This window comes from Pongo abelii, chromosome 4 (genome assembly GCF_028885655.2).
Source record: "Pongo abelii isolate AG06213 chromosome 4, NHGRI_mPonAbe1-v2.0_pri, whole genome shotgun sequence".
In the NCBI taxonomy this organism is placed as follows: Eukaryota; Metazoa; Chordata; class Mammalia; order Primates; family Hominidae; genus Pongo; species Pongo abelii.
In genome coordinates this window covers 131,854,909-131,881,914 of record NC_071989.2, presented here as the reverse complement: position 1 = coordinate 131,881,914, position 27,006 = coordinate 131,854,909, and the positions used below count along the sequence as shown (strand labels likewise).

Below are 27,006 nucleotides of genomic sequence, written 5' to 3'. Positions count from 1 at the left end.
AATTAAAAAAAGATCATTCATAGGATTCATAGCAACAATGATAAACAATGTCCTGATTTGTGGTGTCCATGTGGGTGCCTAATTCATCAAAAAAAATGCATTAAACTTTTGGCTAATAAGAAAAATAAATTACAAAGTACAATTAAATCCCTGTAAATGCAATAATGAAGTAAAAAAATGTAGCTTTACTTTAATATACATCTTAAATGTTACCTTGAGACAATAAAAATAAATAAGCATGCCTGGAGGCACACACTTAAAGACAATGAAGAGACTGCATGGAAGGAATAAGTAACAATTTTATAAATGAAAGATGAATATGAGATTTGTTCAAAATAATTATCTTTCCAGCCAGTCTTTGTTTTAACCCTTCTTGAAAATTCTGGCTAGTAGAATGTGACAAAACTACATGTGTGTCTTTATGGCTTAAAACAAAGCATACTTGAAAAGTGGAATGGGCTTCCTTTTTTACAGATTTTTTTTTTTTTTTTTTTTTTTTTTTTTTTTTGTTCATATGCAGGCACTTCAAAAGACTATGGAGGCAAAGCACCTGACCCATCCTTTCCAAAATATTTTTCAATCATCAAAATTATGCTAAAGAGTAGGAAAATTCCAGAGAATCAGCAAAGTTGAATACAAGAGACTAATGTGCACAGAGGGCATAGAGTGACCCACTTTTTATTGCTGGGGGTCTTTTTTTTTTATCAAAGAGCAAAATAATTACACAGACACCATTGCATGGCACATCCAAAGTCTTCTGCTTAAGGGAGAATGTAATCATTCAGCAGTAAGTTTCAGTGAGATTTCTTGAGGCTTCCACCTTATACATTGCAACAAGGTTCACATTTACGACCTTTCCTTAGTGTATTTCTTTATATCTCCAACATATATCACTTTTTAAACATTTCTTGCTAACATACATTATTATTTGGAAGCATAAAGTTACATTGTACAAATATTTTGCATTTTTAAAAATAAGCGCTTTTGCCACTTCTGCAACACAGTACTTCACATAGTGATGCAACAAAAGCGGAGCACATATTTACCACACTCCTTAAGATTCATTTTACCACCACCATCTGCCGAACCCATATTGCTTTTTCCTCAGTACCTCTGGGCAGTGACTGTACCATGATTTCACAGAGAGAATGTTAATATGATTTATGAATAACAGTACCATCAGTAATACTGAAATCAATGCAGATGTCACAAAATATGAACTTCTCAAGGAATAACTTCTTTTAAATATTTGGGCAACTCTGTTTTCTCTTTTGAATTATCCACTGAGAAAAGAAAATTCCTGTTTGATTATGCTCTTACAGAAGTTATAAAAAACCAGATTAGGTATATAACTGATTGACACTTAAGATACTGTACTGCTTTCTACAACAGAAGAACTTCTGGAAAATGTTCTATGGAACTATATTCATTGATACCACCTCATTGGTCCACTCCATTCATTGATGGGCAAAGCACTCATGTTTTGACAAAACTTTAAAGCTTCCATAAAAGTTAAATTAGAAAAAAAAAAAGAATGTAAGACAACCACAAAATGAAGTATGAAAGTATGACATTTTTGTTTCTAAGAGTGAGTCCTTGAAAATATATGTGATCACTACAGAGATGATTTTAATCACAAGACAGCAGATGAACATGTAAGTAACTCCCCAGGATCTGTCTGTGTCCAGAGTCATTTGTGGCGCTGTATGGTTTTCCTTTTCCTTCGTTTGAAAAAACAGCAGCACCTGCAGATGAGGGAAACACTCTTTTTATTTTAAAAGCACTAAAATGTCACAAAGTTGACTGTATCACTTTAACTTAAATGATCATAAAAAGCAACAGACTAGTGCAAGATAAACAGTGATTACACCAATGAAGCATATGTATTAGTGAAAATATGGCAGAGCTATTACTATTATGTTTCATTCACATGCCTTTTAAGAATAGCAAGACATTCTATGCAACATAAAAAGGAGCCATTAAGTTCAAAAGGTTTTTCACTAAGACTAATTAAGAATTTCATTCTATGCATTCTCACCCTTTCTCCCTGATATTTATATGTAATTGTTGAAGCCATTAAGAAGGCAATAATGATCCTAACATTGGGAAGCTTATTCTCACCAATAATCAGTTTAGACTCCAAAAATAAAAAGACACTCCAATATACACTAGTCAACAACATTTTCCATCATATTGAAAAAGTGAAAGACAGAAAATACATTATATAGAATGTCAAGACTGGCAATTTTGAATTCTTTAAGGGTTAAAGAAGGTCAAGCTTATTGAAAGTTTAGTTAAGGTAAAAACTATGCTTAATATTTAAAGTAGCACAATTGAGGTGATTCCATTTTACAAGTCAAAACTGTATATGCAAAACAATATAATCGTGACTTTTATTTTTAGGTGAAAAAAAATCTTGGCTGGGCACAGTGGCTCATGCCTGTAATCCCAGCACTTTGTGAGGCCGAGGCAGGAGGATTGCTTGAGCTCAGGAGTTTAAGAATTCAAGACCAGCCTGGACAATACAGCAAGACCCCATCTCTAAATATCTCTCTCTAACTACATATACACATACACAAATATCTCTCTATATATATATACACATACATATATAAATGTACACACATATATTATATTATACATACATACATACACACACACACACACACACGCACTGGACATGGTAGCACCTGCCTGTTACCCCATCTCCTTGAGAGGCTGAGGCAGGAGGAATGTTTGATCTATGATTGTGCCACTGAACCCCAGTCTGTGTGACAGTGCAAGACCCTGTCTCTAAAAGAGGAGATGAAAACATCAAGGCTGCTGTGGGAAAATGCTGTGGTCTGGTATGAACTGAAAAATTAGAACCACTGATCTGCTCCCGCCAAAAAAAAAAAAAGAAAAAAATTAAATACACATCTATCTTAAAAGCCTCACAATCCTTCAAATAAAGGTATGAAGGTATGGCATTTTCCCCATCCAGACATAAAAGAGCCAGTCTATTAGAATATACAACATGACAGACACTACATATAGTTAGGCGCCTTTTCTTTTAACCTTTAAACAGTCAACCCCTTCCTAAGGTTGAATTTACTTTTGGCACAGGCAAGCATGGTTGGGTATCCCTGGTTTCCACTGAAGTCCTCTGTGGGTATGTGGGCATATTTATAAATCATATTTTGTAATAAAAGCAAAGTATATTTATATACATGGTGATTTCATCACCGAGAGCTGCCAATTCAGACTGTGTATAATATGACCTTATAAAGATGTTTCTATAATTCTTACCAATTTATATTCATAAAAGAATAGTTTTGGCCAGGAGCGGTGGCTCACACATGTAATCCCAGCACTTTGGGAGGCCAAGGTGGGCAGATCACAAGGTCAGGAGTTCAAGACCAGCCTGACCAACATGGTGAAACCCTGTCTCTACTAAAAATACAAAAATTAGCCGGGCGTGGTGGCAGGCACCTGTAATCCCAGCTACTCAGGAGGCTGAGGCAGGAGAATTGCTTGAATCCAGGAGGCGGAGGTTGCAGTGAGCCAAGATCGCACCATTGCACTCCAGCCTGGGCGACAGAGTGAGACTCTGTTTCAAAAAAAAAAAAAAAAAAAATAGCTTCAGGTGTACCACCCGGCAAAAGATTACAGAATATAAAATAACTAATAGGTATGTTTTATATACTTCTGTGAAATAAATGTAAACAGAAATCTACACTGTCCAGTTAAATTACATAATCTCTCTACCCACATTATCTTTAGTCAAAAATAATTTTAAATTATTTATTGTGATTTCCGCCATAATTATGAAACCACTATGAGGGTACTGCAAACCAAATTACACAACTGCATTTTTTTTTAAGTAAACCAAACAGTACACACCGACTAGACCATGGAATGTAAATAATTTAAAATTGTGGATCAGCTGATAAAGATTCAACTAGAAATATATGTAATGATGAATGTTTATCAACTTTACTCTCATGGAGGTGACTAGCAGAAAGAACTGAAATGGATTACCCAGTCAAGAGCCTAGAGAAGAGCTGCCACAGTACAACAAGACTACACATGTAAGAGATTTGTTCTGGATTTTAAAAAATAAGTCAAATTTATTTTTAACTGTCAGCTACCTAATATTTCTCAAATCTCAATTACTTTCTAAAAGATAAAATCCTTTACTCCAAATGAACCTTTAAATTTAAGACTTAAAAAAGAACAGAAAAATATCCAAATAGCAGAAAGCAAGACATAAAAATAGGTATTTAGAAGTGACAGACCAAATACTTAGACTATTAAATTTAAGAATATGGCCATATTTCAATGGAAATTTATTGTTTGATATAAAATTCCTTTAATAATGTTCACTATTCTTAAACACTGTCTTTTCAAATTCCAAAGGAGATTCTTACAAAATTTTCTAAAGTTGTATTAGCCCTTTGAAATGGGCAATTTAATGTAATACACATTTTGATGAACAAGACCAAGTCCCAAATTTTCTACACTTGTGTCAGCAATTTACTTTGCTTAGTTTGTATTTCCAGTACTGAGAGTTCTGAGAGTTGAGTTCTTTACACTTAAGTAATCTTTCCTTCAACAGTGTTTTACTGAACTACGCCAAGCATTTATTTGAGATGAAATAAGATTTTCAAATAAATTCTAATGGCCCTTAAATTCAAACACAATCTAAAAAGGACATCTATTTTAAATAAATCCCACTAAATAAAGAACACATCCTTATAAAGATTTGCAAAAGTAAAGCTGGCATGCTATTACAGTTACTACCACCAGAGGACAGCATTCCCTTATGTGATACAAATGCATCCAAATAGACAAGAGAGAAGTTCTCAAAATATGATATACTTACAGAAGTTAGGAAGTAAACTGATGTTTTAACCTTACGGCTTATTTCTTAAGATAAAAGTAATTACCAAAACAGCTAATTTATAGTCTTAGAGATTAAGAAATCAGGTCTCATCTCAATTGCTTCCTCTTCCCCAGCACTTAATCTGAAACAGTGCTGCTCCCATGTAGCCACTTGATCACATTATTGTTTTATTTTTCTGTAATAACTTACTCCTACTTTGAAATTATTTATTTATTATCTGCCTTTGCACTAGAATTTAAGCTTCATAAAGGATTGCTCACAGTTATAGCCCAACAAACTGGCACAAAGTTAGTACTTATTTAATAGTGGCCCTCCCACTTCAGCCTCCTGAGTAGCTGGGACTACAGGCGCCGAGCTGGTAAATTTTTTTTTCATTATTTTTAGTGGAGACAACATCTCACTATGTTGCCCAGGTTGGTCTTAAACTCCTGAGCTCAAGCAATCCTTCCACCTCAGCCTCTCAAAATGTGAAGCTACGTCTCTACTCTAAAATTCTTTGGGAATATATGTTAAGTCCTACTTATGATGAACTTTAGAAACAACCTTAGTTTCTTTAAATACAATTAGGCAACAAACAGGCAATCAAAACGGATCAAAGTCCTAAAACACACAAAGGCTTTTGCTATTGACACTGCACCACCATTTCTCCTTTGTTCATTGCCTTTTTCTTCATACATTTGTCATATACTTCCTTCTCTCAAATCCACCCAGAAACTGAAGCATGTTTCCCTATCTGGATATGATGTTCTTATTTATCCCTTCCAAGATGACTCATTGCTCACCCTTTGGTTGTGAGACTGTTGGTACCTCCTAGAACTACCCACGTAGGACTCCAGAACCTAGCTTCTCCTGACCTGGGTTGATGAGTGTACAGAAAGTATATTTTATGGCATCTAATCTTTAATTCTTTGACAAATAATATTTCCCCTTAAGGTTTAAACCTGAAGTGTAATTTCATATCTCTGGATCTCTTGATTTAAAGAAAAACGAGGAACCATTTAGCTAAGCAAGAAGAGTTTAGATCAGAGAACAAGATCATCTACAAAATTACTCCAACCAAAAGCCTGCAGGCCCGTCTTCATCTCCAATTTCTTCCTCCCTATCCACTTGCAATTAGTCCCTTAAGTCTGAAATGACTTTCAAAATTTTCCCATCTTCTCATGTTGGCTGAGTTCTGAACTTTTCAACTTGCCTCCACCACTGCTAAGCACCTTTTAAAGGACTTCCCAGTCTAAGTCTCTCCTCTGTCCAATCTGCCATCCAAATTGCCCCCATCATAAATATGGCCATGCCCTTTTCCTCTTAAATCTCATCAATGATTCTCCATTGACTAAAGCATTAAGTTCACAGAGCTCTTCAGAATTTTGTTCCCAACCTATTTCCACCCTCCTCTTAGTCTCATCCTCCTTTAGGCTTCCTTCCCAGGTGGCCTATACTATGAATGGAAGGAAGGGAAAAGTAAGAAAAAGCAAAAATCTCCTTGTCATTCCCAGAACACACCACGTGGGATTTCTTACCTCTGTATCTTTGCACATGCTCTTCTTTCCACTTAAAATCCATTTGCTCTCTCCCAAAAGAGTTATACAGTCTCTGTCACTTTGTATTATAATTTTTATACCTCTCTCTTCCTCACTGAACTGATCTCTTGAGGAAATAAATTATTCTTTACTTATCTTTACAGTTCTAGAAACTATCAAAGTCCTGAACACTTAGTATTATAGAAACTAAACAAATGATCCAATACTATAATCTTAAAATATTTTTTAAGGAATAGTTTGTTTACTAGAGAATACTAACCCAAAATATAAATTATCCATCTAGTTTCATAGGAAAACTTAATTTATATTTTTAAACCATTTTCTGCAATCTGTTGATCCCCAGGAAGTGACATAAGCCTCATAACTGCTGCCAAATTAATTTTCCTAAGGATCAACCTGATCATATTGTTTCTTGGCTTAAAACCACATGTTGTTTCTTGGCTTCCTTTCTTGTGCTGAGCAAGACAATGTCCAAATTTGTTTACTGGCTACCAAGGCCCTTTGAGACTGGGAAATTAGCCTATCTCAGTTTTCATTAATGTGTTCATATATTCTCTGCCTGCATGAGTTACTCCTCGGACTGGTTCAATTATTTCCTTGCTCCAACCTCTTCTCTCTGACTCCTTCTACCCATTTCCCTTGCCAAATCATTCTCATCTTTGAGAACTAGTGTAAATGCATCCTTACCAATGAGGACTTCTCTGATCTTCCCAACTAGGAGGACATACTCCATTTTCTGAACTCCAGTAAAAATTATCCCTCTCCTATAGTGCTAATCATGTAATACTTTGTATTAGACCAATGATTCTTAACCCTGGCTGCTCCTTAGAGTCACCTGAGAAGTTTTTTAAAAATACTGATAACCAGGCCCCACCATAGACCAACTAGTAAAATCAGAAACCTTGAAAATACAGCCTAAGTATTAGTACATTTTTAAAACTCCCTAGGTGACTATAATGTGAAATCAAGGTTGAGAACCATTGTATAAAAGTTGTTAGTATACTTTCCAACCAACCTAATGGTATACAAACTTTGACATACCTTAATAATCATCATATTACAAAACATATGATAATCTATTCAGCAAATGTTGGAAGAAGGAAAGAGAAAGAATAAAGGATGGTTTCATACTACTTAAAAAGTACATAATTAAACCAAATTATTTTGTTTTCCTAAGTTCCTGGAAGGAATGATGAAGGTGCTATCATTTGTATCACCTGTCTTAAAATTCTTAACTACAGTAAACAAGAAAGACAAAACCTCATTACTAATGAAGCTAATCAGCTTTTCCATCATTTTCCATATGGGAGAATAGAGTACTTTCCATCATTTGGAAATCAAGTATTTACCCCAATGAGGTACTATTCTCAGGAAACATGAGGATGCTAAAATGTGCATTATAGAATACATTCTACTTAATGGGGTGGGGTGAGAAGGATCTCTGCTAATTATAGGTAAGAAGAAAGATGAAAAAGAAATTCTGAAAGAAAATTCTAAGCAGGTCCCTAGTTACGTTGTCAAATGGTGGCACAGAGAAGAGAAGTATAAGATGCAATTTAGAAAAGGAGCTGGGTATGATGGTGTGCACCTATAGTCCCACCTACTGGGGAGGCTGAGGCAGGAAAATCACTTGAGCCCAATAGTTCAGGGCCAGCCTTGGCAACATAGCAAGATTCCATCTCTTAAAAAAGAAAAAATATCATGCTCAAATTTCTTAGTAACAGATTAAGAGGGTATGAGGAACACAATAATAAACTTGTAGAAATGTCAGAATAAACCTAAAGAAAAAATCTTGTTTAAATAGAATGTTTAACCAGCAAAGAGGTAGGAAAGTTCTGAGGATTTCTGTAACCTACCTAACCCACCTGAAGTAAGGCTTCACTGGTATCATGAGTTGCTATACTTTTTTTAAAACAACCATTTTATTAAGATATTTTTCATGTTATAAAATTTATCCTTTCAAAATATATAATTCAGTGTCTTTTAGTATTCAGAATTGAGCAGCTATCACCACTATCTAATTTCAGAACATTTCCATCACTCCATAAAGAAATCCCATCCTCCTCTTCCCTGCCCTGGGCAATCACTAATCTTTTGATGTCTATATATTTGCCTATTCTGGACATTTCATTTAAATGGAATCACATAACATGTGGCCTTTTGTGTTTGGCTTCTTTCATTTAGCACAATGTTTTCAATTTCATTTCTTTATATTGTCAAATGGCAGTCCATTGTATGGGTATACCACATTGTTAATTATTTAGTAATGATTAGGACATACAGCCACTAGGAATCTGAGGATGAAAAAATACTTGTTTTCAAGAAATTCAGTAAGTTTCAAGAAGTGGGAAGTACATAAACAGAATAACACAGCAAAGGCAGATTTAAGGAACCAATGCTATATAAAGTTCAGAATGGAAAACGGAGCTGCAAAAATAGACAGGCCAGACTATGACAGGTATGAGGAGCCTTGGTGCCATGCCAAGAAATCTGGACATGATTTGGCAGGCAATGGAGAACCCTTCCTATAGCAATAGCCTTCCCACCACTTTCTTCTTTCAAATCCTCCAGTGTCTACAGATAGGGACCGAAACACACACCCACACTCATCCCAACTAAATAAATTACTATGCCATTCTTCAGAGCCACCTCCATCAAGTATTCTCTGATCATCCAGGTCAGGAAGTAATCTTTATCTTTACAAACTCTAACCATTTTTTAAAATACCTTTTTTATCATATTAATCATATACTGACATATACTAGTACAACCGCAATCTTCCTGCTGGCTTGTAATCTACTTAAGAGCAAGGACAGCATCAGGTATGTCGGAAACCTCAGCAGTGTGACTGCTGAATGAATAAATGGATAAATGTAATAGATTTTATTAAAAGCAAGTCTCCAGGAGGATGTAAACACAGAACAGCCAGTTTCAGTGAAGAGTGTGGGTATGGAAGTAAAAATATAGGACATAGATAAAAGAGGCACAAGCCCAAGAACAGAGATAAGAAACGTCACTGGCAGCTGGAAGAGAAGAAATAAATAGGGGTGATAATAGCTATTGAGTACCTGCCATGTGCCAGACAAAACACCAGGGCTTTATCACATTTAATTTTCTCAACCTATGAAGTAGGTATTATTAGCTTCATTTTACAGAAAAAGAAACAAGCTTTCTTGAAGGTAACAAATAAGTGGCAGAAACAGGATTCTACAACCTATGTCTAACTGCAAAGGACATGTGCAGTTGAATCTGCCACACCACCACCCTATTTTCTTGTCTTAGGACTGTACCTAAAATTCACAAACATAAGCTGTTGTTTTTATATTTGATTTAAAAACACACAAGTAAGACTATACTTTCAGGGATTTACTTCTGCAGTTCATAAAAATATACAAGTATATAGCTAATTATATCCTGACATACACTAGTCTTAGTCACACTGTCAATAAATTCTATAGTCAAAAGTGATTAAAATGGATTCTTAATCACTGCTCTTTAACAAAAAAATCCACAAAAGTTTCCTAATTTTGCAGCCAACAAATGAGCATTATTTTGAAAATTATATAAGGTCCCTTTAGATATGAGTAAAATATTTCAAAATTTACTAAACTAAGCAACTTCCTTTATTCACTCCCAGTCTGACTCAAAATTTGTCCTGAAACTGAGAGAAGCCATTTTAAGCACAGTATTACAACTAAAGGCAAATGTCAGAAAATAATTTGAATCTAAAATTATTTCTATTAATATTACTTTCCATAATATCTGCAATTATTAATAACTATTTAGATGAGGATTTTTAAAACAGCTTTCTCACTACAAAGTTATCATGAAATTTATCAATATTGTATTCAAGGGCAATGATAATTGGTTAGTAATGAAATACTGTTTTAGTGATACTACTGTGGGGGATGAGATCTGCTACATGTATTTAACAATTGCAAACAGAAAAAAGAAAGCTTAATGCAAAAATCTATCTATTTAAATAGCAAATAAAAACTATTATAAAACAAATGCACAAGCACAAGCAGGGTTGGTGTATCATCTATGCAATTAAAAAGTGGCCCCAAATCTATGTCACTTAAAGTAAAAAAGTTGCAGCAGGCAAAAGAGCTCCTCAAACAATTATTTCTTGCTTTTCAGAGCTATCTTAATGATATCAAATACTTTTGAATAACTTTTACCAATTATAATTGCTGTGTTGAGAGTTTTGTTTTCAAAAGACACAAAATGATGCTAAATCTTTGAAATTACAGTCAATGGAGCTATTTCTGCCTGCCTACACTTGAGACTCACCACATGTTCAACACTTTCTGGCAGCTATACACACACACAAAAAAAAAATACAAGGAAAAAAAAGAGAGAGAATCAGAAACAGCTCACATTGAAATTATCACATGGTATTTCATGCTTAATTTTTTCCAAGCAATGTTGTTATAATTTGTTTTGAAAAACTAATTCAAAATATTAAAACATGCATTTTATAAAATTAATTTATTCTTATGCTTACAGAAAAAAGATTGATAGTACATCAATAACTTTCATGCATCAACACTCCTAAAACTCAAAAGCTAAAAATACGTTGTTAATTCTAAATAAGAATTTGAACACAGTTCTTAAATATTTTGTATTATTAAAATGTTTACTGGAATAGCACTATTTTAAACTCATTCTAGTGATTAAAATAATTAAGCATACCACTTGTTTTGCATGCACCTATTCCCTGAAAAAATTTTCCTGAGATAACTGTATGTAACTATAAATCTCAAACATGCATAATTTAAGAAAAAAAGTTACTAAAACAAGTAAAACAAACACATACTTGGTTTCATCCATCACTTCTACTTCAGTAGGGGCTGTGATGGGTGCATTTGAACGTCCTGCGGTAGGATCATCTGTGTTTAACTCTCCATTTGTAGAACTTACAACCTGTTTGAAAAAAAATTTTTTATATATGTATATGTACACACACACACTCATAAATATACATACATATTAAATAGGTTATACAAGGATAAACATAATTAAGGTTAAAGTATTTCAATTAGAAAGTTAATGTGAGGAACACAAAACAATATGTAGCTGTTCATAACTAAATACAGTAATTGGTCTAGCATTTTATTAAAGATCAAGGTCATCTAATATGTGCTTTTCAACTTACTTCCTTTCCTTATTGAAATCTGTGTCTTCTGTCTCCTTCCCTCTGGTTTTTAAGGCTAACTCCTACATGTATGTTTCAATCAGTTTCCTCTTGTGTGCCTATGTCCTTTGGCACCTTGCTATATCATGAATTACTTTCCTTGAATATTGAAAAACTTCAATATTACTCCTTCTAATGGATCCTTCACTTCAATCTGCAATTACGCTCAAGTCTCCATTTCAAACTGCCCATTTAAATAGAGACAACACCATTCATTCACCCAGCTGTTCAAACGTAGGGGTCACTGTGATTCCTCTTTAACTTAAAACCCACATCTAATCCATAAATGGCAGATCCTGTTAAATCCTTCTCCAAACATATCCCATATCTAATCAATTCTCACCATCTCTATTACTACAAGGACTCCAGTCCAAGCCACTATGATCTCTTATGCGATTAAGAGCAAAAACCTATTATCTAGTCTTCAGCTTTGTCCCCCACTCAAATGTATTGTCCACACAGCAATCAGGGTGCTCCTTTTAAGATGCAAATCACATCATGTATAGCTCCTTGCTTAAAACTCTCCAACTGTTGGCTTCCCGTTTCACTTAGAATAAAAAATCTATATTCTTACACAAACTGACAAAGTCCCACATGATGTGATGCCTGCCTACCTCTCTGAGCTCACACCACCTTCTCTGAAGCTCACTAGCCTCCATCCAATATGTCAAGGTTCTTCCCACTTAAAGGCCTTGGCATTACCTATTGTCACTGCCTAGAATTCTCTTCCTACTTATTAGCTGACTTCTCATCTTTCAGATTCTCAAACAGCATCTCTGAGACAGGCCTTTACTATCACACAGCTAAAAATTTCTATGCTGACACAGCATAGAAATTATGTTACACCCTATTTTAAATTATTTGTACAGTATTTATCAGTATTCATGTTTTTCTTATTTGCTTGCTCATTTATTTGTTGTGTTTCTTGACATCCATCCCTACCTCCATTAAAATTAAACTCCAGGACAAGAGAAACCTTGTATTGTTTCCTGCTATGCCTCGCACAGAAAAGGCACTCAATAAATAGTTGTTGAAATAAATGAATGCATGTATGCATGAATGAAATCCTGAAACAAGATAAAAATCATGAGGAAATTCCCAAATTCTCCCAAATTCTCTTGTTTCTGCAAATTTACCTTATTGTTTTATTTCTTCCTTTTCCCTTATCACTAAACTTTTTGGAAAAAAAAATATGTAACTCACCACTTCCATTTTTATAAAATTTTCCATGTGTTTATTCCTTTACTCCTTGCAATCAGTTCTCCAACCCTACATAAGAACTCTAATAAGAGTTATCTTAAAGGTTACCAATGATTCCTAGAAAATGTATTCAGGACACTTTGCTCAGTGCCTCATTTTCTTATACATCAAATCACTTGGCGCTAGCTGATCATTCTGGAGTAAGAAGACTCAAAGCCTAGCTCTACCACTTACCAGCTATGAGACTCTGGGAAAGATACCTTACCTTGCTAAACCTCAGTGTTCTCAAGTATGAAATGGTGAACAGTAGCATCTAATTAACAAGGTTGATATGAGGGTGAGATGAGATCAATACATAAATGTTAATATATAAAGCACAGTGCCTGGCATATGGGAAGAGGTCAATAAATGGTGGCCATCATTATCACTATGTTTTATCTATAATCATGGCTTCAACTATCACCTCTAGGTAAAGGACTCCCTGGGCCTAACCACTCACCCATATCCTCAGTTTGCTAAGTCAAGTTTGGCACCTTAAACACTGCATTTCTAAAGGCAAATTTATCCTACTCCCTCTGAAATGTATTCTCTTCCCATGGCTCCCATTTCAGCTAAAGCCTTCCCATCTTCCAGACTTCCAGGCTCAAAAATCTAAGAATTCTCTTTGATGCCCCTCCTACCCACTACCTAAACGCTTTAAATGAAATAAAAGGTTAGCAACCCTGGCATGGGCTAGAGTTGACAACTGACTATTAGACTTAAAAGTAGTATTTATAGTACCTTATATTTCTAAGTTCTTACTTTAGTCTACAACATGCTTAGGCACTGTTCTAGGTATTTGGAATGCCAAAGTAAGCAAGATAAACACCCCTGTCCTTCTAGATCTGACACTTTAGTGTAGAGAAACAGGACCCTTTTCAACTCCAAGGAAAGTATTAATATCTACAAATCAACCAACATATTTGAGTTAACTTAGGAATTGTAGAAATTCAGTTTCCTATGTCCTATATGGAATAAGTACTTAGAAATGAACACTGCAGTTGTGCCTACAGCTGAAAACATACAAAACTGCCTTGATAATCTTCAAAGGCAATCTAAAGAAAAGAATACTCTTACATCTAAGCATGCCTCTCCTTTTCTGGGGCACTTGCTTCCCCCTTTCTGTCATTCTATTGAACTGTAAATTTTTTCTCTTTATTTCTCTCTCTCTCTCTCTGAAAACATTTAAAAATCATTATTTGTTCTAATTATTGAACATAATTTTGTTCTTTATTCTTAATTTTGAAAATGTCAGTGCCTCTGCACTAAATTGGAAAGGAGACAGAAAGTAGTATTCTTATCTCACATATTCTCCACTACCTTGAACAGAGTGCCTGTATCTAGTACATAATCAAACAGTTCAATGAACAATTTCCACTGCTCTTTTCTCAACATACTATTCAACAGGTTTCTTATTCTCCCTTTAGTTCAATGGCCCTAGACAGCTAGCAGGATGCTACCTCAACTTACAGGCAGCTCCTCTAACATGTCTTCCCTTATTTTAAGCAGCATAACTGAAAATTAAAAACCCAGGTAGTCTAAATTCTAGCAACATTAATTACATATTTTCTAGCAACAGTGTCTATATATACACTGTAATTACATAATTTGATTTACTTCAGTTCACAGAGGAAGACTTTTTATACCTGACTTTGGTAAACTTTATTTTATTGAAATGTTTCAAACCCCACTTTACCTGGTTGACCAGAACCAGACCAGAAGGAAGCAACATCTTCCTCTAATGTAATTTTTCCAGGGTTTCCCAGATTCCCCAATCCTCTCAGTAAAGGTTAGTATCCCAAGTTCAGAATAGAATCACTGTGGTAACAGAGTTAAGATAGGATACTGCTGTTGACTTTCATAAAACTGGCCTATTTAACACCGGTGACTTGAGAGTGTATCATAGCATTAAAAGTATTTTCACTTAAAATTTGTGTCTTTTTGCAAAAGGGTTTCACAAAGAAGAAATGAAGATATAATACTATAAATAATATATTATTATATTCCTGGAAGGCTAAAACAATCAAATATGCACAAATATTTTTATAAGCCAAATTCTAAAGAATAATTCTATTAAAGTGACATTTCTAGAATTACAACTTGAACTAGAAGATGAGTCTCTGAAATACTAGTGTACATCAGGCTGATTTCTTGAAAGTACACAAAAATGACAGATATTCTGAGGTTTGACATTTCAAAAAATAATTCGGGCATTATACAGGATTGTTGTTGTTCTTAAAAAAAATTCCCTCTGACATTCCCAATTTGACAAGAAACTTACTACAGTTCTTATTTTAAGAAGATTAAAAAAAAAAAAGAGGCAACTAGACTCCAGTTTTACTGTCAGAATTTAAGAGGGATGTTGGAGAAACAGCCCACAAGCAAGTGTGAGACATAATCGTAAACTTAACTGATGCCTGACAAATCCAATTCCAAAAGATGTTATTCTTATAGACTTTAGAGTACAGACATAACATATAGTATCTTTATTGTCAATGAATTTTAAAAGCAATTAATGTACTTTCCAAATATAATGAATTCATACAAATTAGTTATACTACTGTCTTCCTAATTTCTTTCTTTTTTCTTTTTTTTTTGAAATGGCATCTCATTCGGTCTCCCAGGCTGAAGTGCAGTGGCATGATCTTGGCTCATTGCAACCTCCACTTCCCGGGTTCAAGCGATTTTCCTACCTCAGCCTTCCGAGTAGCTGGGATTACAGGTGTGCACCACCATGCCCGGCTAATTTTTGTATTTTTAGTAGAGACGGGGTTTCACCGTGTTGGCCAGGCTGGTCTCGAACTCCTGACCTCAAGTGATCACCCGCCTCAGCCTCCCAAAGTGCTGGGATTACAGGCATGAGCCACCACGCCCCTCCTGTCTTCCTAATTTCTATTTGATACCTTGTAAGCAAGATTACCAAGTAGAGCCTCGATACAATGTATGAATTAACCAAATATATTAATTAGCCAAATTCTCATCTAATAATCTATTAGAAATACTAAAACATTATATATTTATGTATTCAGCTTTTTAAAAAGGTATCTATAAGAAAGCACACTAATGAGATATATTAATAGTTAAAAGAGTGACTTCCAAATAATTTCCTGAACCTGTGCTACAGTATACATATACTATATGAAACCAACTTATTTACATATCCTAAAGATTAAAGATATAATTGATACTCTTGGTATTCCAAAAGATGACCCTAAAGCACAGATAGTGACATGCTCACCAACTTTCAACAAAGGTAAGCCAAAATGGATTTTCAATTAACTTTCACTTAGGATAATTATTTTCCTTGATCATCCCAGTCTTCAGAGACATTACTGTAAATGTTATTGTAAAAAAAAAAAATAAATTCATAATGCTGATTTACCCCAATGATACTAGATAAGGAATTTCCTAAACTAGATCAAAGGAGATGAACTATAAATTATTTATGTAATAAAGGCACACAACTATACTCCCTCCACAATCTCTCTTTTGCAGATTTCAGTACCCCAGAAAACTATGAACAGAAAGATGTGATTGTAATAGTCACTAGATTTTGTTCCTTGTTAATAACTGCATTTTCAAATATTTTACAGACTGAAACTAGTATTAGAAATGTTTTAGAAAGGTCAGTATTCACAATTAATGTAATTGAGATAATAGTATCTACTATTCCTCTTGACTTTTAATTACATATGTTTTATTATCATCTCAAGATACATTTATTATCATCTCCAGATAATCCTTTTCGGTTATCACCAACTGTATTTATTTGTTCTGATGCTTCATTGGCTAAAAGATCAGATTGCTTATTACAACAATGAATGTTATTCTTTCGTTTTCCTCAACAATGCCTGGTTGCACAACATATCTGCACCATTTGTAATTCTGCCCCTTTTTCTCCCAAGTGCTCAGAGTCACATTATTCATTAGATTCAAACCAAAGACTGTACAACTATAAGAGATTTCCAAACAATCAGGAGGTATACATACTACATGTACATAGTACAACCATGTAAAATAGTTTTTCAGCAGTGTCCTTAATATTTGTCTTTTTCCCTTTGCTTACAGTTGCCTCTATATAGGATCAGATTTTCAGTTGGCACTGAGCTCAATGGATTTGTGCTACAGTGAAAAGCACAGCTAAAATGGAATTAGAGATTACTACTATCTGTTGTCAGTGGTATACTTCAAAACCTAATTTTGGGGATCTTGATTTGCCATGTAGAAACATATCAAAAAGGGTTAACAACTGAACTTTTCTTTTCCCCTCAGCCCGATACCCAACTAAACTCCACCTTCTAATTCTTTTCAAAGCCTTTCATTTCTTGTTTATCCCCACTACCCAACATTTTTCCTCAACTACAGACTTTTGACAGCTGTATCCCTCATTTAGACTTGTCTCCTTTCAATCTAGTGTCCAGCAAACGCAATCTTTAGAAAACACTAATCTAATCAAATTTGGTCTCCTAATTCCCCTTATGGCTACCCATTATCCTCAGAATAAAGCCAAATTTAGTAACAAGATCCGTTAGATCCTTCATGATTTACTTCTAGCCTACCTTCTCAGTCTCATTTCTCAACACACACCAGCTTGACTAAATCAGCTTCCTCAGTATGTCTCTCTCTCCACAACCTTATTCATATTGTCTTCTCTGCCTGGTATACTCCTCTCTTGACCCCTTCTATCTTCAGTTGATTAACTCCCACTGATTCTTTACATCTCAGTTTAGATGTCACTTTCCCCAGAAAGTCTTGACTCATCCAGGTTAGGTGCTTTTCCTATCAATTCTCCCAGTACCCTGTGCTATCTCCACTTATCACCCTGCCTGTTCATCAGCCTCCTCGACTGACTTCTTCATGGACGCAGCCACCGTGTCTTTACACATTTCTTTTCATTCAAAAAAACCTAGAAGAGCCTAGCACATAATGAACACTTAGCAATTTGCTGAGTAATGAATGGCCAAGAAACTGAATGTGGTAGGTCTGAGTTTCTCAGCCATATTTATTACTACCAATGATTCTAAGAGGGAACCGAGAGGGGCACACTTGATTCCCCTAGGGGTTTTCCAGAACACAGGCTGATACAAAATAAAGTTTGCAGATATCTGAATATTATTCTTAGTCTCGTGAATGGAAAAAGTTTATCAAATCTACAGCTGTATCTTTTTAGCTAGTGACTTAACATGACTGAACTAAAGAGAGAAAATAAGAAAAATCCCATTCATCAATGCTTTCTTTGACTGTACCTCTAATACTTCACTTCCCAGAGATCAATAAAATAAAAATGCTATTCAAGTTTCTTAATTTGCAAAAACAATAGATTCTACTTATCTAACACTTCCTAAGCCTCAACCTCTATGCTAAATACTTTTTTTAAAAATTAAATTTTCATAACAAAACCATAAGGTAGAGGAATTGTTAAAATCCTTATTTACTAATAAATAATCTTAGCACAGAGTTTGAACTCAAATCTGACTGCAGAGCTTGAGCTCTTAACTGCAACATCATCAACTTGGTAACTCTCAACTTGGTAACTCTGTCTGGTCTGCTATATAATAATTCTGGAAAAGCAGGGAGTTCAAATTTAGACTCTGCTGATAATTTCTACTAAAAGTACATGTGAAATAAATACCTGAGGATCTTTCTATAGGTCAAAAATGGCAAGAGGTTTCATCTTATATGTCAACTCTAAACAGCTTGGAATGATTTTCAGTGCTGCACTGACAGCAATGATCAGTTCCAAGGAAAAGACTGCAATGATAGTGAGGAGTGAAAGCCATAGTTTTACCGAGGCACATTTTAAGTAACTGTTGATTCTGTTTCTGGATATCCTAAACCTGCATCACATTTCAATACCAGACAGTGACCTATTAATTATGGAAATGTCTTTCCTAAAAAAACTATTTGATGACATACTCTTAGTATGTTTATTAAGAATAATTTTTTAATTGCCATATAATTTAATTGTCTTTGCATCTCCTGTAAAGCCAATGCTTGAAAGTTTGTTCAACAGGTGATTTAATGACCATTGCACAAATAAGCCCAAGGCAAATTCTTCTCATACTTTTGTATTACTAAGAAGTTTTTTTCTCTTTATCTCCTCCCTTTATCAGACAATGAGAATAATATTAATAGAACATATTGTTTCCCTTTCTGCCTTCATTCAGAATCAAATATAGTATTCAATTATAATATTAGTTCAAATTTTAGGTACTTTTCTTTGCTCTTATTATGTTTTAATTTATAACTTCATTAGTCCAATTACACAAGGGTCATATTATAAATTTTCAAACAATTTTGAAAGTGTATAGGACATAAATTATAAATGAATTCAGTCTTTATTTTGGAGTGGGAAGGATTCAGGCATGATCCTACTTAGGCTGTCATATTAGTCCATCATATCATGTGTCAGTTAATATTACAAAATACATGAAGTCAATGAAAATACTATTCTTTGTTTTACCTATGTATTTCCATATTACTAGAAACCTATTAAGTTAATCACTTATTGAATATTAGGATGAAGTCAGATGTAGTCTCAGTAGGCTGAAAACTCTTAGAAATAATGAGAAACGAGCAATGTTCAAACATCTCTGTGAAAACATGTGAAACAATAAACGTGAAGTAGTGAAATAATGAATGAATAATGAAATTCATTCACCCTTTGAAAGTCCAAAGGAATCCCACGAGCCACCTCAAGGAATCACATAAGAATAATAAGAGGCTAAGAAAATAAATCTGGTAATGGTACAGAAATGGTAGGAAAATTTTCTAATAGTGCCTTAATTGTTGCACTGAGCAAAAACACTTGCACACATACACACAAACTTAAAAACATGTAAACATATACAGATACATACAAAATATAGTTTGTGTTATGCAAATAGAATATATTTGCTGAATTAGCTTTTCTAACTATATGAATTGAAGTCATAAAAATTTTTACAATTTAGACACTCTTGCCTCTAAGTTCTTCACCCTAGATTTTTATAGATCTACTCAAATAAGTCTACCACACATTACTGAAAATTCCATAAACTACAAAATTCTACAAAAGTACTCGATTATATAATTTAAATTACCTCTAAAATTTAATGAGAAAAACGTGAGCTCATAATATTTAATCATGATTTAATTTTTAGAATTCAAATCAAGAAAGAATAGAACCCAGAGTACAGAATCAGTTGATTAAATATATACACTAAGAAAAATGCAAATTTGATAAAATGGCAAATTATTCAAGTGAAAATATGTAAAGAAAAAAATGAAAATGTAAAAAAAATTCTAAATTGAAATGTATTGGGATAACATTTGTTATCTCACTTACTTTAAGCTGGCTTTTAGATTACCTTAAACAGACATTTTAAAAGACAATACGAGACTCAGCAATCTTTCCCTATTTCTACAATATACATAAATGACTAAAATTTACAGGGCAATGGAGGGCAGAGTATATATAGTAGCGGTCTCTAAGTGTATAAAAAAGGTGAGAAGAAACAAATCATAAATAAGGGACTGCTTTGAATTTATCTAAAAAGCCATACAATTTATTGAGGGGAGTATTTAATAAACACTTCTTATTAAAATTTCCATCTGATATTTTCTATAAGTACAAACAAAACATGCTATTATAAAAATTAGGGTCATGTTCATTTGAACAATTAATCAGAAAGTACATTCTGAGTATTAAGGATGAAAAAAGATAACTGATTAAGTTTGAAGGAGGCAAAGTCAATGAATGGGAAAAAATACAAAAATGTTCTATTAATTAAAGCATTAAAAAGACTGATCTTATTATTGGAAAGTCAAGTTTAATACCTATTTCAAGCATAATATCGTTTGTTTTTCTAATCTGCTGTATGACTTAAATATTGTTGCATATAGTTGCAAAAATGAAAAAAGGAAAAATCTTGGTATTCCTGATGGTCTTTCTAGACCACGTTAATTTTGGTTTTTCTGTTTAAATAACAAAGGAATAGAATTATGGATAGAGTAGTTCAGCAACAAATTTTCCATTAAGATATGAAATCATGCCATGAGTTCCAAAAAAAAGGGTTAGTTGTATAAATCTGGGTAATAATCACTCATGCAAAAATCAGAAAATACCTGTACCGAGCCACCATGTCTGTCTGCTGCAAGGTGAGCTCTCAAATGGTGGGGATTTGCCTGCTGGGAGTCCCAAGCTGCCCTGTGGTCTGCCGACTGCCATTTATTTAATGCATATGGCATGCATGGAAGAAGAAAAACCCAATATGTTAAACATTTTATCCTCATAATATATAAAACAAACGTATAAAAGGAAATTTAAAATACCCTTACTATTCTGAATCATGGTGCAGTTATCTTTGTATACAGAATGTGGAGTGATTTTAATTAAGTTGCCAAATTGTGTAATGATCAACAATAAAAATAAAATAGAACCATAAGATTTTAGAAGTAAAAATACTTTAGAAATCACAGACTCTACCCTCTAGCTTTATAAATGAACTAATAAAGAACCAGAAAGGTAAAAATGCCATGACCAAGAAAGAACTCCAAATAAATCCTGGGCACACTAGAAGTCCACCCACTATATTTTTACACAGTAGAGGTCATCACTGGTTTTCTGATGAGGAGCTATTTTTAGCAAGGTACAAATGATGGCCCTTAAATAACTGTACCTGAGATTCTAAAAATATTTTCTCTCTTGCTTAGTCCCCCATTTCTGATTATAAGGATACTATGAGAAAACAGAAAAGTTCTTTGAAAAGGGAGAAGCACTATACAGAATACTATGAGAATATGACAAAACAATTTTTTTCTAAGTGATAACCCTACACATATGAATCTCTTTGCTTCCTTGATCTCCTTTTATCTGGTTCAAATTAAGGAACCCATGTCTATGAAATAATCTGAAAATTCTTGATGTTTTTAGATCCCTTGGCAAATATGCATGGCAATAACAAACATCATAATCTACCAGTAAAATTAAGAGAAGTTTCTTAATAGGGGTCAACTTCTGTTTCAGGAAAATGTGGACAACACTAATAAAAAGTAGGGAGAAGAATATACTATTTAAACTTTATTACATGTTTGGTTCTGAATTAGCTGCTTTATATATTACCATATTTTGAGGTAGATATTATCATCCACTTTTACTGATGAAGACAGTGAGACATTAACCACTTCCCTACAGTTACAGACCTACCAAGGAGTACAACAGGAATTCCAACTCAGAGCCTAAGGCTCTTCCAATAATACTACCTAGCTCCTTACCATAATTAAATATATTCTAAAGCCTTCAGTATTCTTTTCTTTCTTTCTTTTTCAAACAAAGTCATGAAAATCTTGCCACAAAGTGCCAAGCATACTGGAGTATGGGGAGCCTCAAGCATATTGTTGGCCAGAACAAACTTAAGGGGAGAGGTGTAAAATTCAAGTAGACACATGAATACATGTTCTGGCACTAAGCTTCCTAAATTGTACAATGCAAAATTACATACTCTGTGGCATAAAGTATGTCATCAAAACTATGATAGTTCTATAATGTCTTTTCATTAAACCCTCCAAATTTATAACCAGAATTAAGCAGATTTGTAGCTTAAGTTGAAATCAATCAGATGAAGTCAAGTATAGACAAGATCAAAGAATAAAAATGATGCTAAAATTGAGACAAACATCTAGGGCAATGAGCAATATTTTGGGGTCATGGAACTCTCTAAGAATATAGTAAGAGCTACAAGCCCTCTCCTGAAAATAAACAATTACATGTACCCAACAATTTCAGGATCCCCTCAACTTAAATCTATCATTTATCTAGGGGCATTACAAAGGTTTAAGTCATTTGAAATAATCTTTCTTCCTCTGGGATTGTGAACTGTGGGTTTCTTGTAGAACTTAAGCTGCTTAGTGGTCTAGAGATATTTAAGAAGTTTTTTTTAGATATACAACTTTTCTATCATGATGAAAGTCTGTATATTCACATCCCAAATTCAATATATAAGCCTATCCTAAAGAATTACCTAAAAATTATATACATATATGTTTGTGTGTGTGTGTGTGTGTGTATATATATATATATATATATATATATACACCCTACATTTAGTGCAAGAAGGACTGGACAAATGAAACATGGTTCCCACCCTCAGTGAGCTTACAATCTAGTTAGCAAGACATGTCTGAAACATGTAGAAAACTAAAAGTCTAAAACATTAGATTTATAATTTAATTCAACAATAGAGGAATTTCACTTATTATAATACCTAACAGCTCAAGTGGAGAATTTCAAAGAATACCATATTAATCTTCTTCCAAGTACATTCAAGGAATTAACTCTAGTTTATAAAACACAAACTAAGTCTCAACTTCTGAGCCATTTCTTTCTTTATACAGAATCTTTTCACGGCACTCCAGTTATCAACTAATTTTAATTTATATATGAGTAATTTATGTATGAGATGCTTTATAGTACCAATTTTTCTAAGTCAAAAATTTAATATTAATCTTTTAAAATTGGCCATGCTATATAGCATAATATTGTTAAACACTCCCTAAAACATAGCATTTTATTTTGCTATGATTTTTAACAAGTGGTGTTCTTTCTTTTGATTGTCATCCTGTTTTAATCTTTAATCTTCACTTAAACTTTGATGGGATAAACAATATAAAAGTCAAAAAGGACGGCACACTATCCTTCTCCAAAAAGGATTGTAACAGAAAATTTCTAGACACTCCTTAACTCAGCGTGATCGTAAAATTTTTAAGTCAAAGATGTCTTCAATAAAACCTTTTAACCAAAAAAAAGAGAAAGAGAGAGAGAAAAATTAAAACATTGCCCCAAAATTTCAACAGCTTTCTATTCCTTTACCTGGTCAGGAAACATGAACTCACTACTTGATCAACTTCTATGCCTTATCTCAGACTGACTCTCTACTCCCTCTCTAATCCATCTCTACCTACTTTCTGCTCCAAACAAATTGAACCGCTTGCTATTCCTCAAATTCTCTATTTTTAAACTGCTGCTTCATATTTTATATTATTCACGCTCCCCAAAATGCCCTTATCTTCATTTCCCTTTAAAAATTCCATTCATTCTTTAGGTTCATGTCAAAAGCTACCTTCTCCATAAAATCTTCATAGAGCCCCACATATGATCTCCTCCATGGTACTTTATTAGTGTTTCATGTAATATAGCTTATTCTCTTTTTAAATATAGTTATTTCTGTATTTATTGTAATAATAATAACAGTAACAGCAGACACAGAGTTTTGATTGAATGAAAGCTTACTGTATGCTCTAAATTAACATGCATTATTTCCATTTTATAGATGAGGAAACTGAGGCTTTGAGAGATTAACTTATTTGCCCAGGGTCAAGCCATATCCATGTATGCCTGATTCGAGAGAATTGAGTGAACTCTCAGCTACAACACTGCTTTTAGACACTGGTGACAAAATCATTCTTAAAGGTTATACAGTCTTCTTTACTTCTGAATTTCTATAATGTGTAGAACAGTAGCTTTACAATAGCAGAAATTCAATAAATAATTTATTGAACTAAACTACAGTTAGAAAGATCAAGTATTATTATAATTCATTCCAATAGGGTATCCAAATACTTCCATTCTAATAGAATATCAAATATTCCTAAAAGTTTACACTAATTTGTACCATTAATTAAGGATTTATGATTAAACATTTTAATGCTATTATTTAATAAACAGTGAAATTAAGAGAAAATAGTTTATCTGTTAAAAATATGTATTTTCAATCCTTCAGTCTGTTTTATCTATTGAAGAAAAAAGTGTATGTTGCAATCATGAAAGGAAGATATTTCATATCTAAAGGGCAGCAAACCTGGTTTTTGGATTGTTGCATCTTATCTCTGTGTTGATGTGCTTCTCTGTTTGATGACAGAGCAGGATCTTGCTGAACTGCACCCACTGGAGTAGGCTACAATACAATAATAATTGGTATCAATACATTCCATTTCAAAAATCTTATTTAAAATCATTTATTTAGCTGCTTAAAAGAAGGAAAAAAACAAAAGACTGTTAAATAAACTAAGGCTTTAAGTAAAGGCATCATTCTCAAAATATGTTGTTAAAGCTAAGAAGGTAAAGCAAAAAGAATATACCTACTTTTTAAAGTGTTTTTAAAACATTTAAATTCTTTATAAAGTACTTATTTTTACATCTACAAAACACCTAATGCTGCCATTACTTTTAGGCTACATTTTCATATCAAAATGATAAAAATGTATATGTTTATGCCTGTCATTTCCAAAGCAAATGTATAAATAGAATAAACTTTTAAGAAAATTAAAAGAATAAAAAAAACTAATAAAATTACTTATTTCCAATATTTTGACTTGAAGAGACTCATACAAATTTTAATTTTCATCAAGGCATTTAAGTACTAAATTAATCATGAGAATATTACACAAAAAAGAGTATATTTGACATTAAGAACTAAATCAGGATGAAAAGTTAAAAGTAACTCTTCATGCTAAAAGGCAAAGAATCCAGATGTTAGGGCTTTTGAAAAACTCAAAGAACACTAGTACGGCGCTACCTGCAGAAATGTCCTTTAAAAAACAATAAAATGAATCCTTTAAAACAACTATTTGTTCTCAACTCTTTTCAATTGAAGATACTGTACAATTAAAAAGACAACAGATACTGTAAATAATATATTATTATATAGAATACTCACCAACTGTTTACCAATCCAGTCATATTCATAATCAAACATATATCCTTTTCGATCAAACAAGTCAGTAAAAAGCTTTCTTAAGTAGTCATAGTCTGGTTTTTCAAAAAAATCTAGCCTTCTTACATAACGAAGATATGTTGCCATTTCTTCTAGAAATAATATAAAAATTATTTGGACTATACTTTTCTTTAATACTCAATAATAAAATTAAGTATCTAAAAGCACATTGTATTATATAAAAACACTTGAAAAGTAACAAAATTATATTGCAATTTAAATTTTTCTGAGTTTAATTACAACAAAATAAAAAAGAGGAAAAGAAGGAAGGGAATAGAGACACAAGAAAAATGAGAGGTTCAGTTTAACAACCACTATTTTTGCTTCATTTCATTAGGAAAAGCTAAAATTTTTATTTTTATAAGATTATTTTTAATATTTGCTAGTATGAGAAGTTGAATAAGCAGTTTAATAATGCATGATTAATCACAAAGCATCATATTCAGTTTATAAATTTAAAATTTTATTTAAAATACTGGTGAGAACTGATTTATATGAAAGCATCTGTATTGGCTTGCTGGATTTCCTTTAGAATCAGTGACATACACCAACTAATAGAGAATTCAAATTCCCAACCTTGGCTTTGAGCAGTATTCTAACCAATTAAGCTAACAAACGAAAGCTAAAACAAATCTCAAAAACATAACACAAGAGGACAGTGTAAGTCTTCTCTTAATTTCTGGTCATATATTTAACAATTATTTGGCAATATACAAATCTCTGCATGCTATTATAATTCCAAAATGTATTAGATACATGTATCTAATACATGTAAAAACAAACAAACAAACAAATATATATATATAAAACAATGGGCAAAATGGTGAGCAATTAGTAAAGCAGGGCATTTCACCATCAGGGCACAGAAAATCACTACAGTAAGAGATGGTAAGTTACACCTAGCATTCACAGGCAGCCCCAGCCAATAGGAAAAAGATCACACCCAGCACAATGAGGCAACATAAGTGGTATGCAGTGACCTTCTTTATGTGGTGACTCTCCCACTATTCCACTTTCTAGCTAAATACCTGGCTAATTTAATTTGGCAACCCCATTTTTCCCACCTTTATATAGGCTTCCTTAATGACAACTATCCTATCTGCCTACACTAAACTGCTAGTACTATTAACTGACATTTTAAAAAATCTACTTCTAGATATTATAGCAAGAAAGGAAAATATATAATTAAAGTTTGCTGTCAATGAATAATATAAATAAGCTTGAGAAAGAGCTACTTTTGTTATGTTGATAATATTATTACTACATTAATAACACCAGCATTATACAGGAGAACTAGGCAATACTAAAGTGAGATAGGAATTCAGTATTTTATCTTCAAATTTAGTTCTCTTTTCACTTAATGTGGCTGCACAAATAAATCAGTCATTATCTTAA

At 33.3% G+C, this 27,006-nt stretch overlaps 1 protein-coding gene across 1 annotated transcript in view; it reads right to left on the bottom strand.

Annotated features, from left to right (window-relative positions):
• Positions 1–490: 490 nt before the first annotated feature.
• CSNK1G3 (casein kinase 1 gamma 3) overlaps positions 491–27,006 on the bottom strand; it is a gene marked incomplete at its 5' end in the record, with an annotated part of 70,128 nt that continues 43,612 nt past the window's right edge. Inside the window, 6 exon segments of the mRNA NM_001133418.1 lie at positions 491–1,745; positions 10,717–10,740; positions 11,243–11,349; positions 20,966–21,061; positions 24,697–24,792; positions 25,555–25,703. Of these exon segments, the coding sequence (NP_001126890.1) occupies positions 1,691–1,745; positions 10,717–10,740; positions 11,243–11,349; positions 20,966–21,061; positions 24,697–24,792; positions 25,555–25,703 (527 nt within the window). The 3' untranslated portion in view covers positions 491–1,690.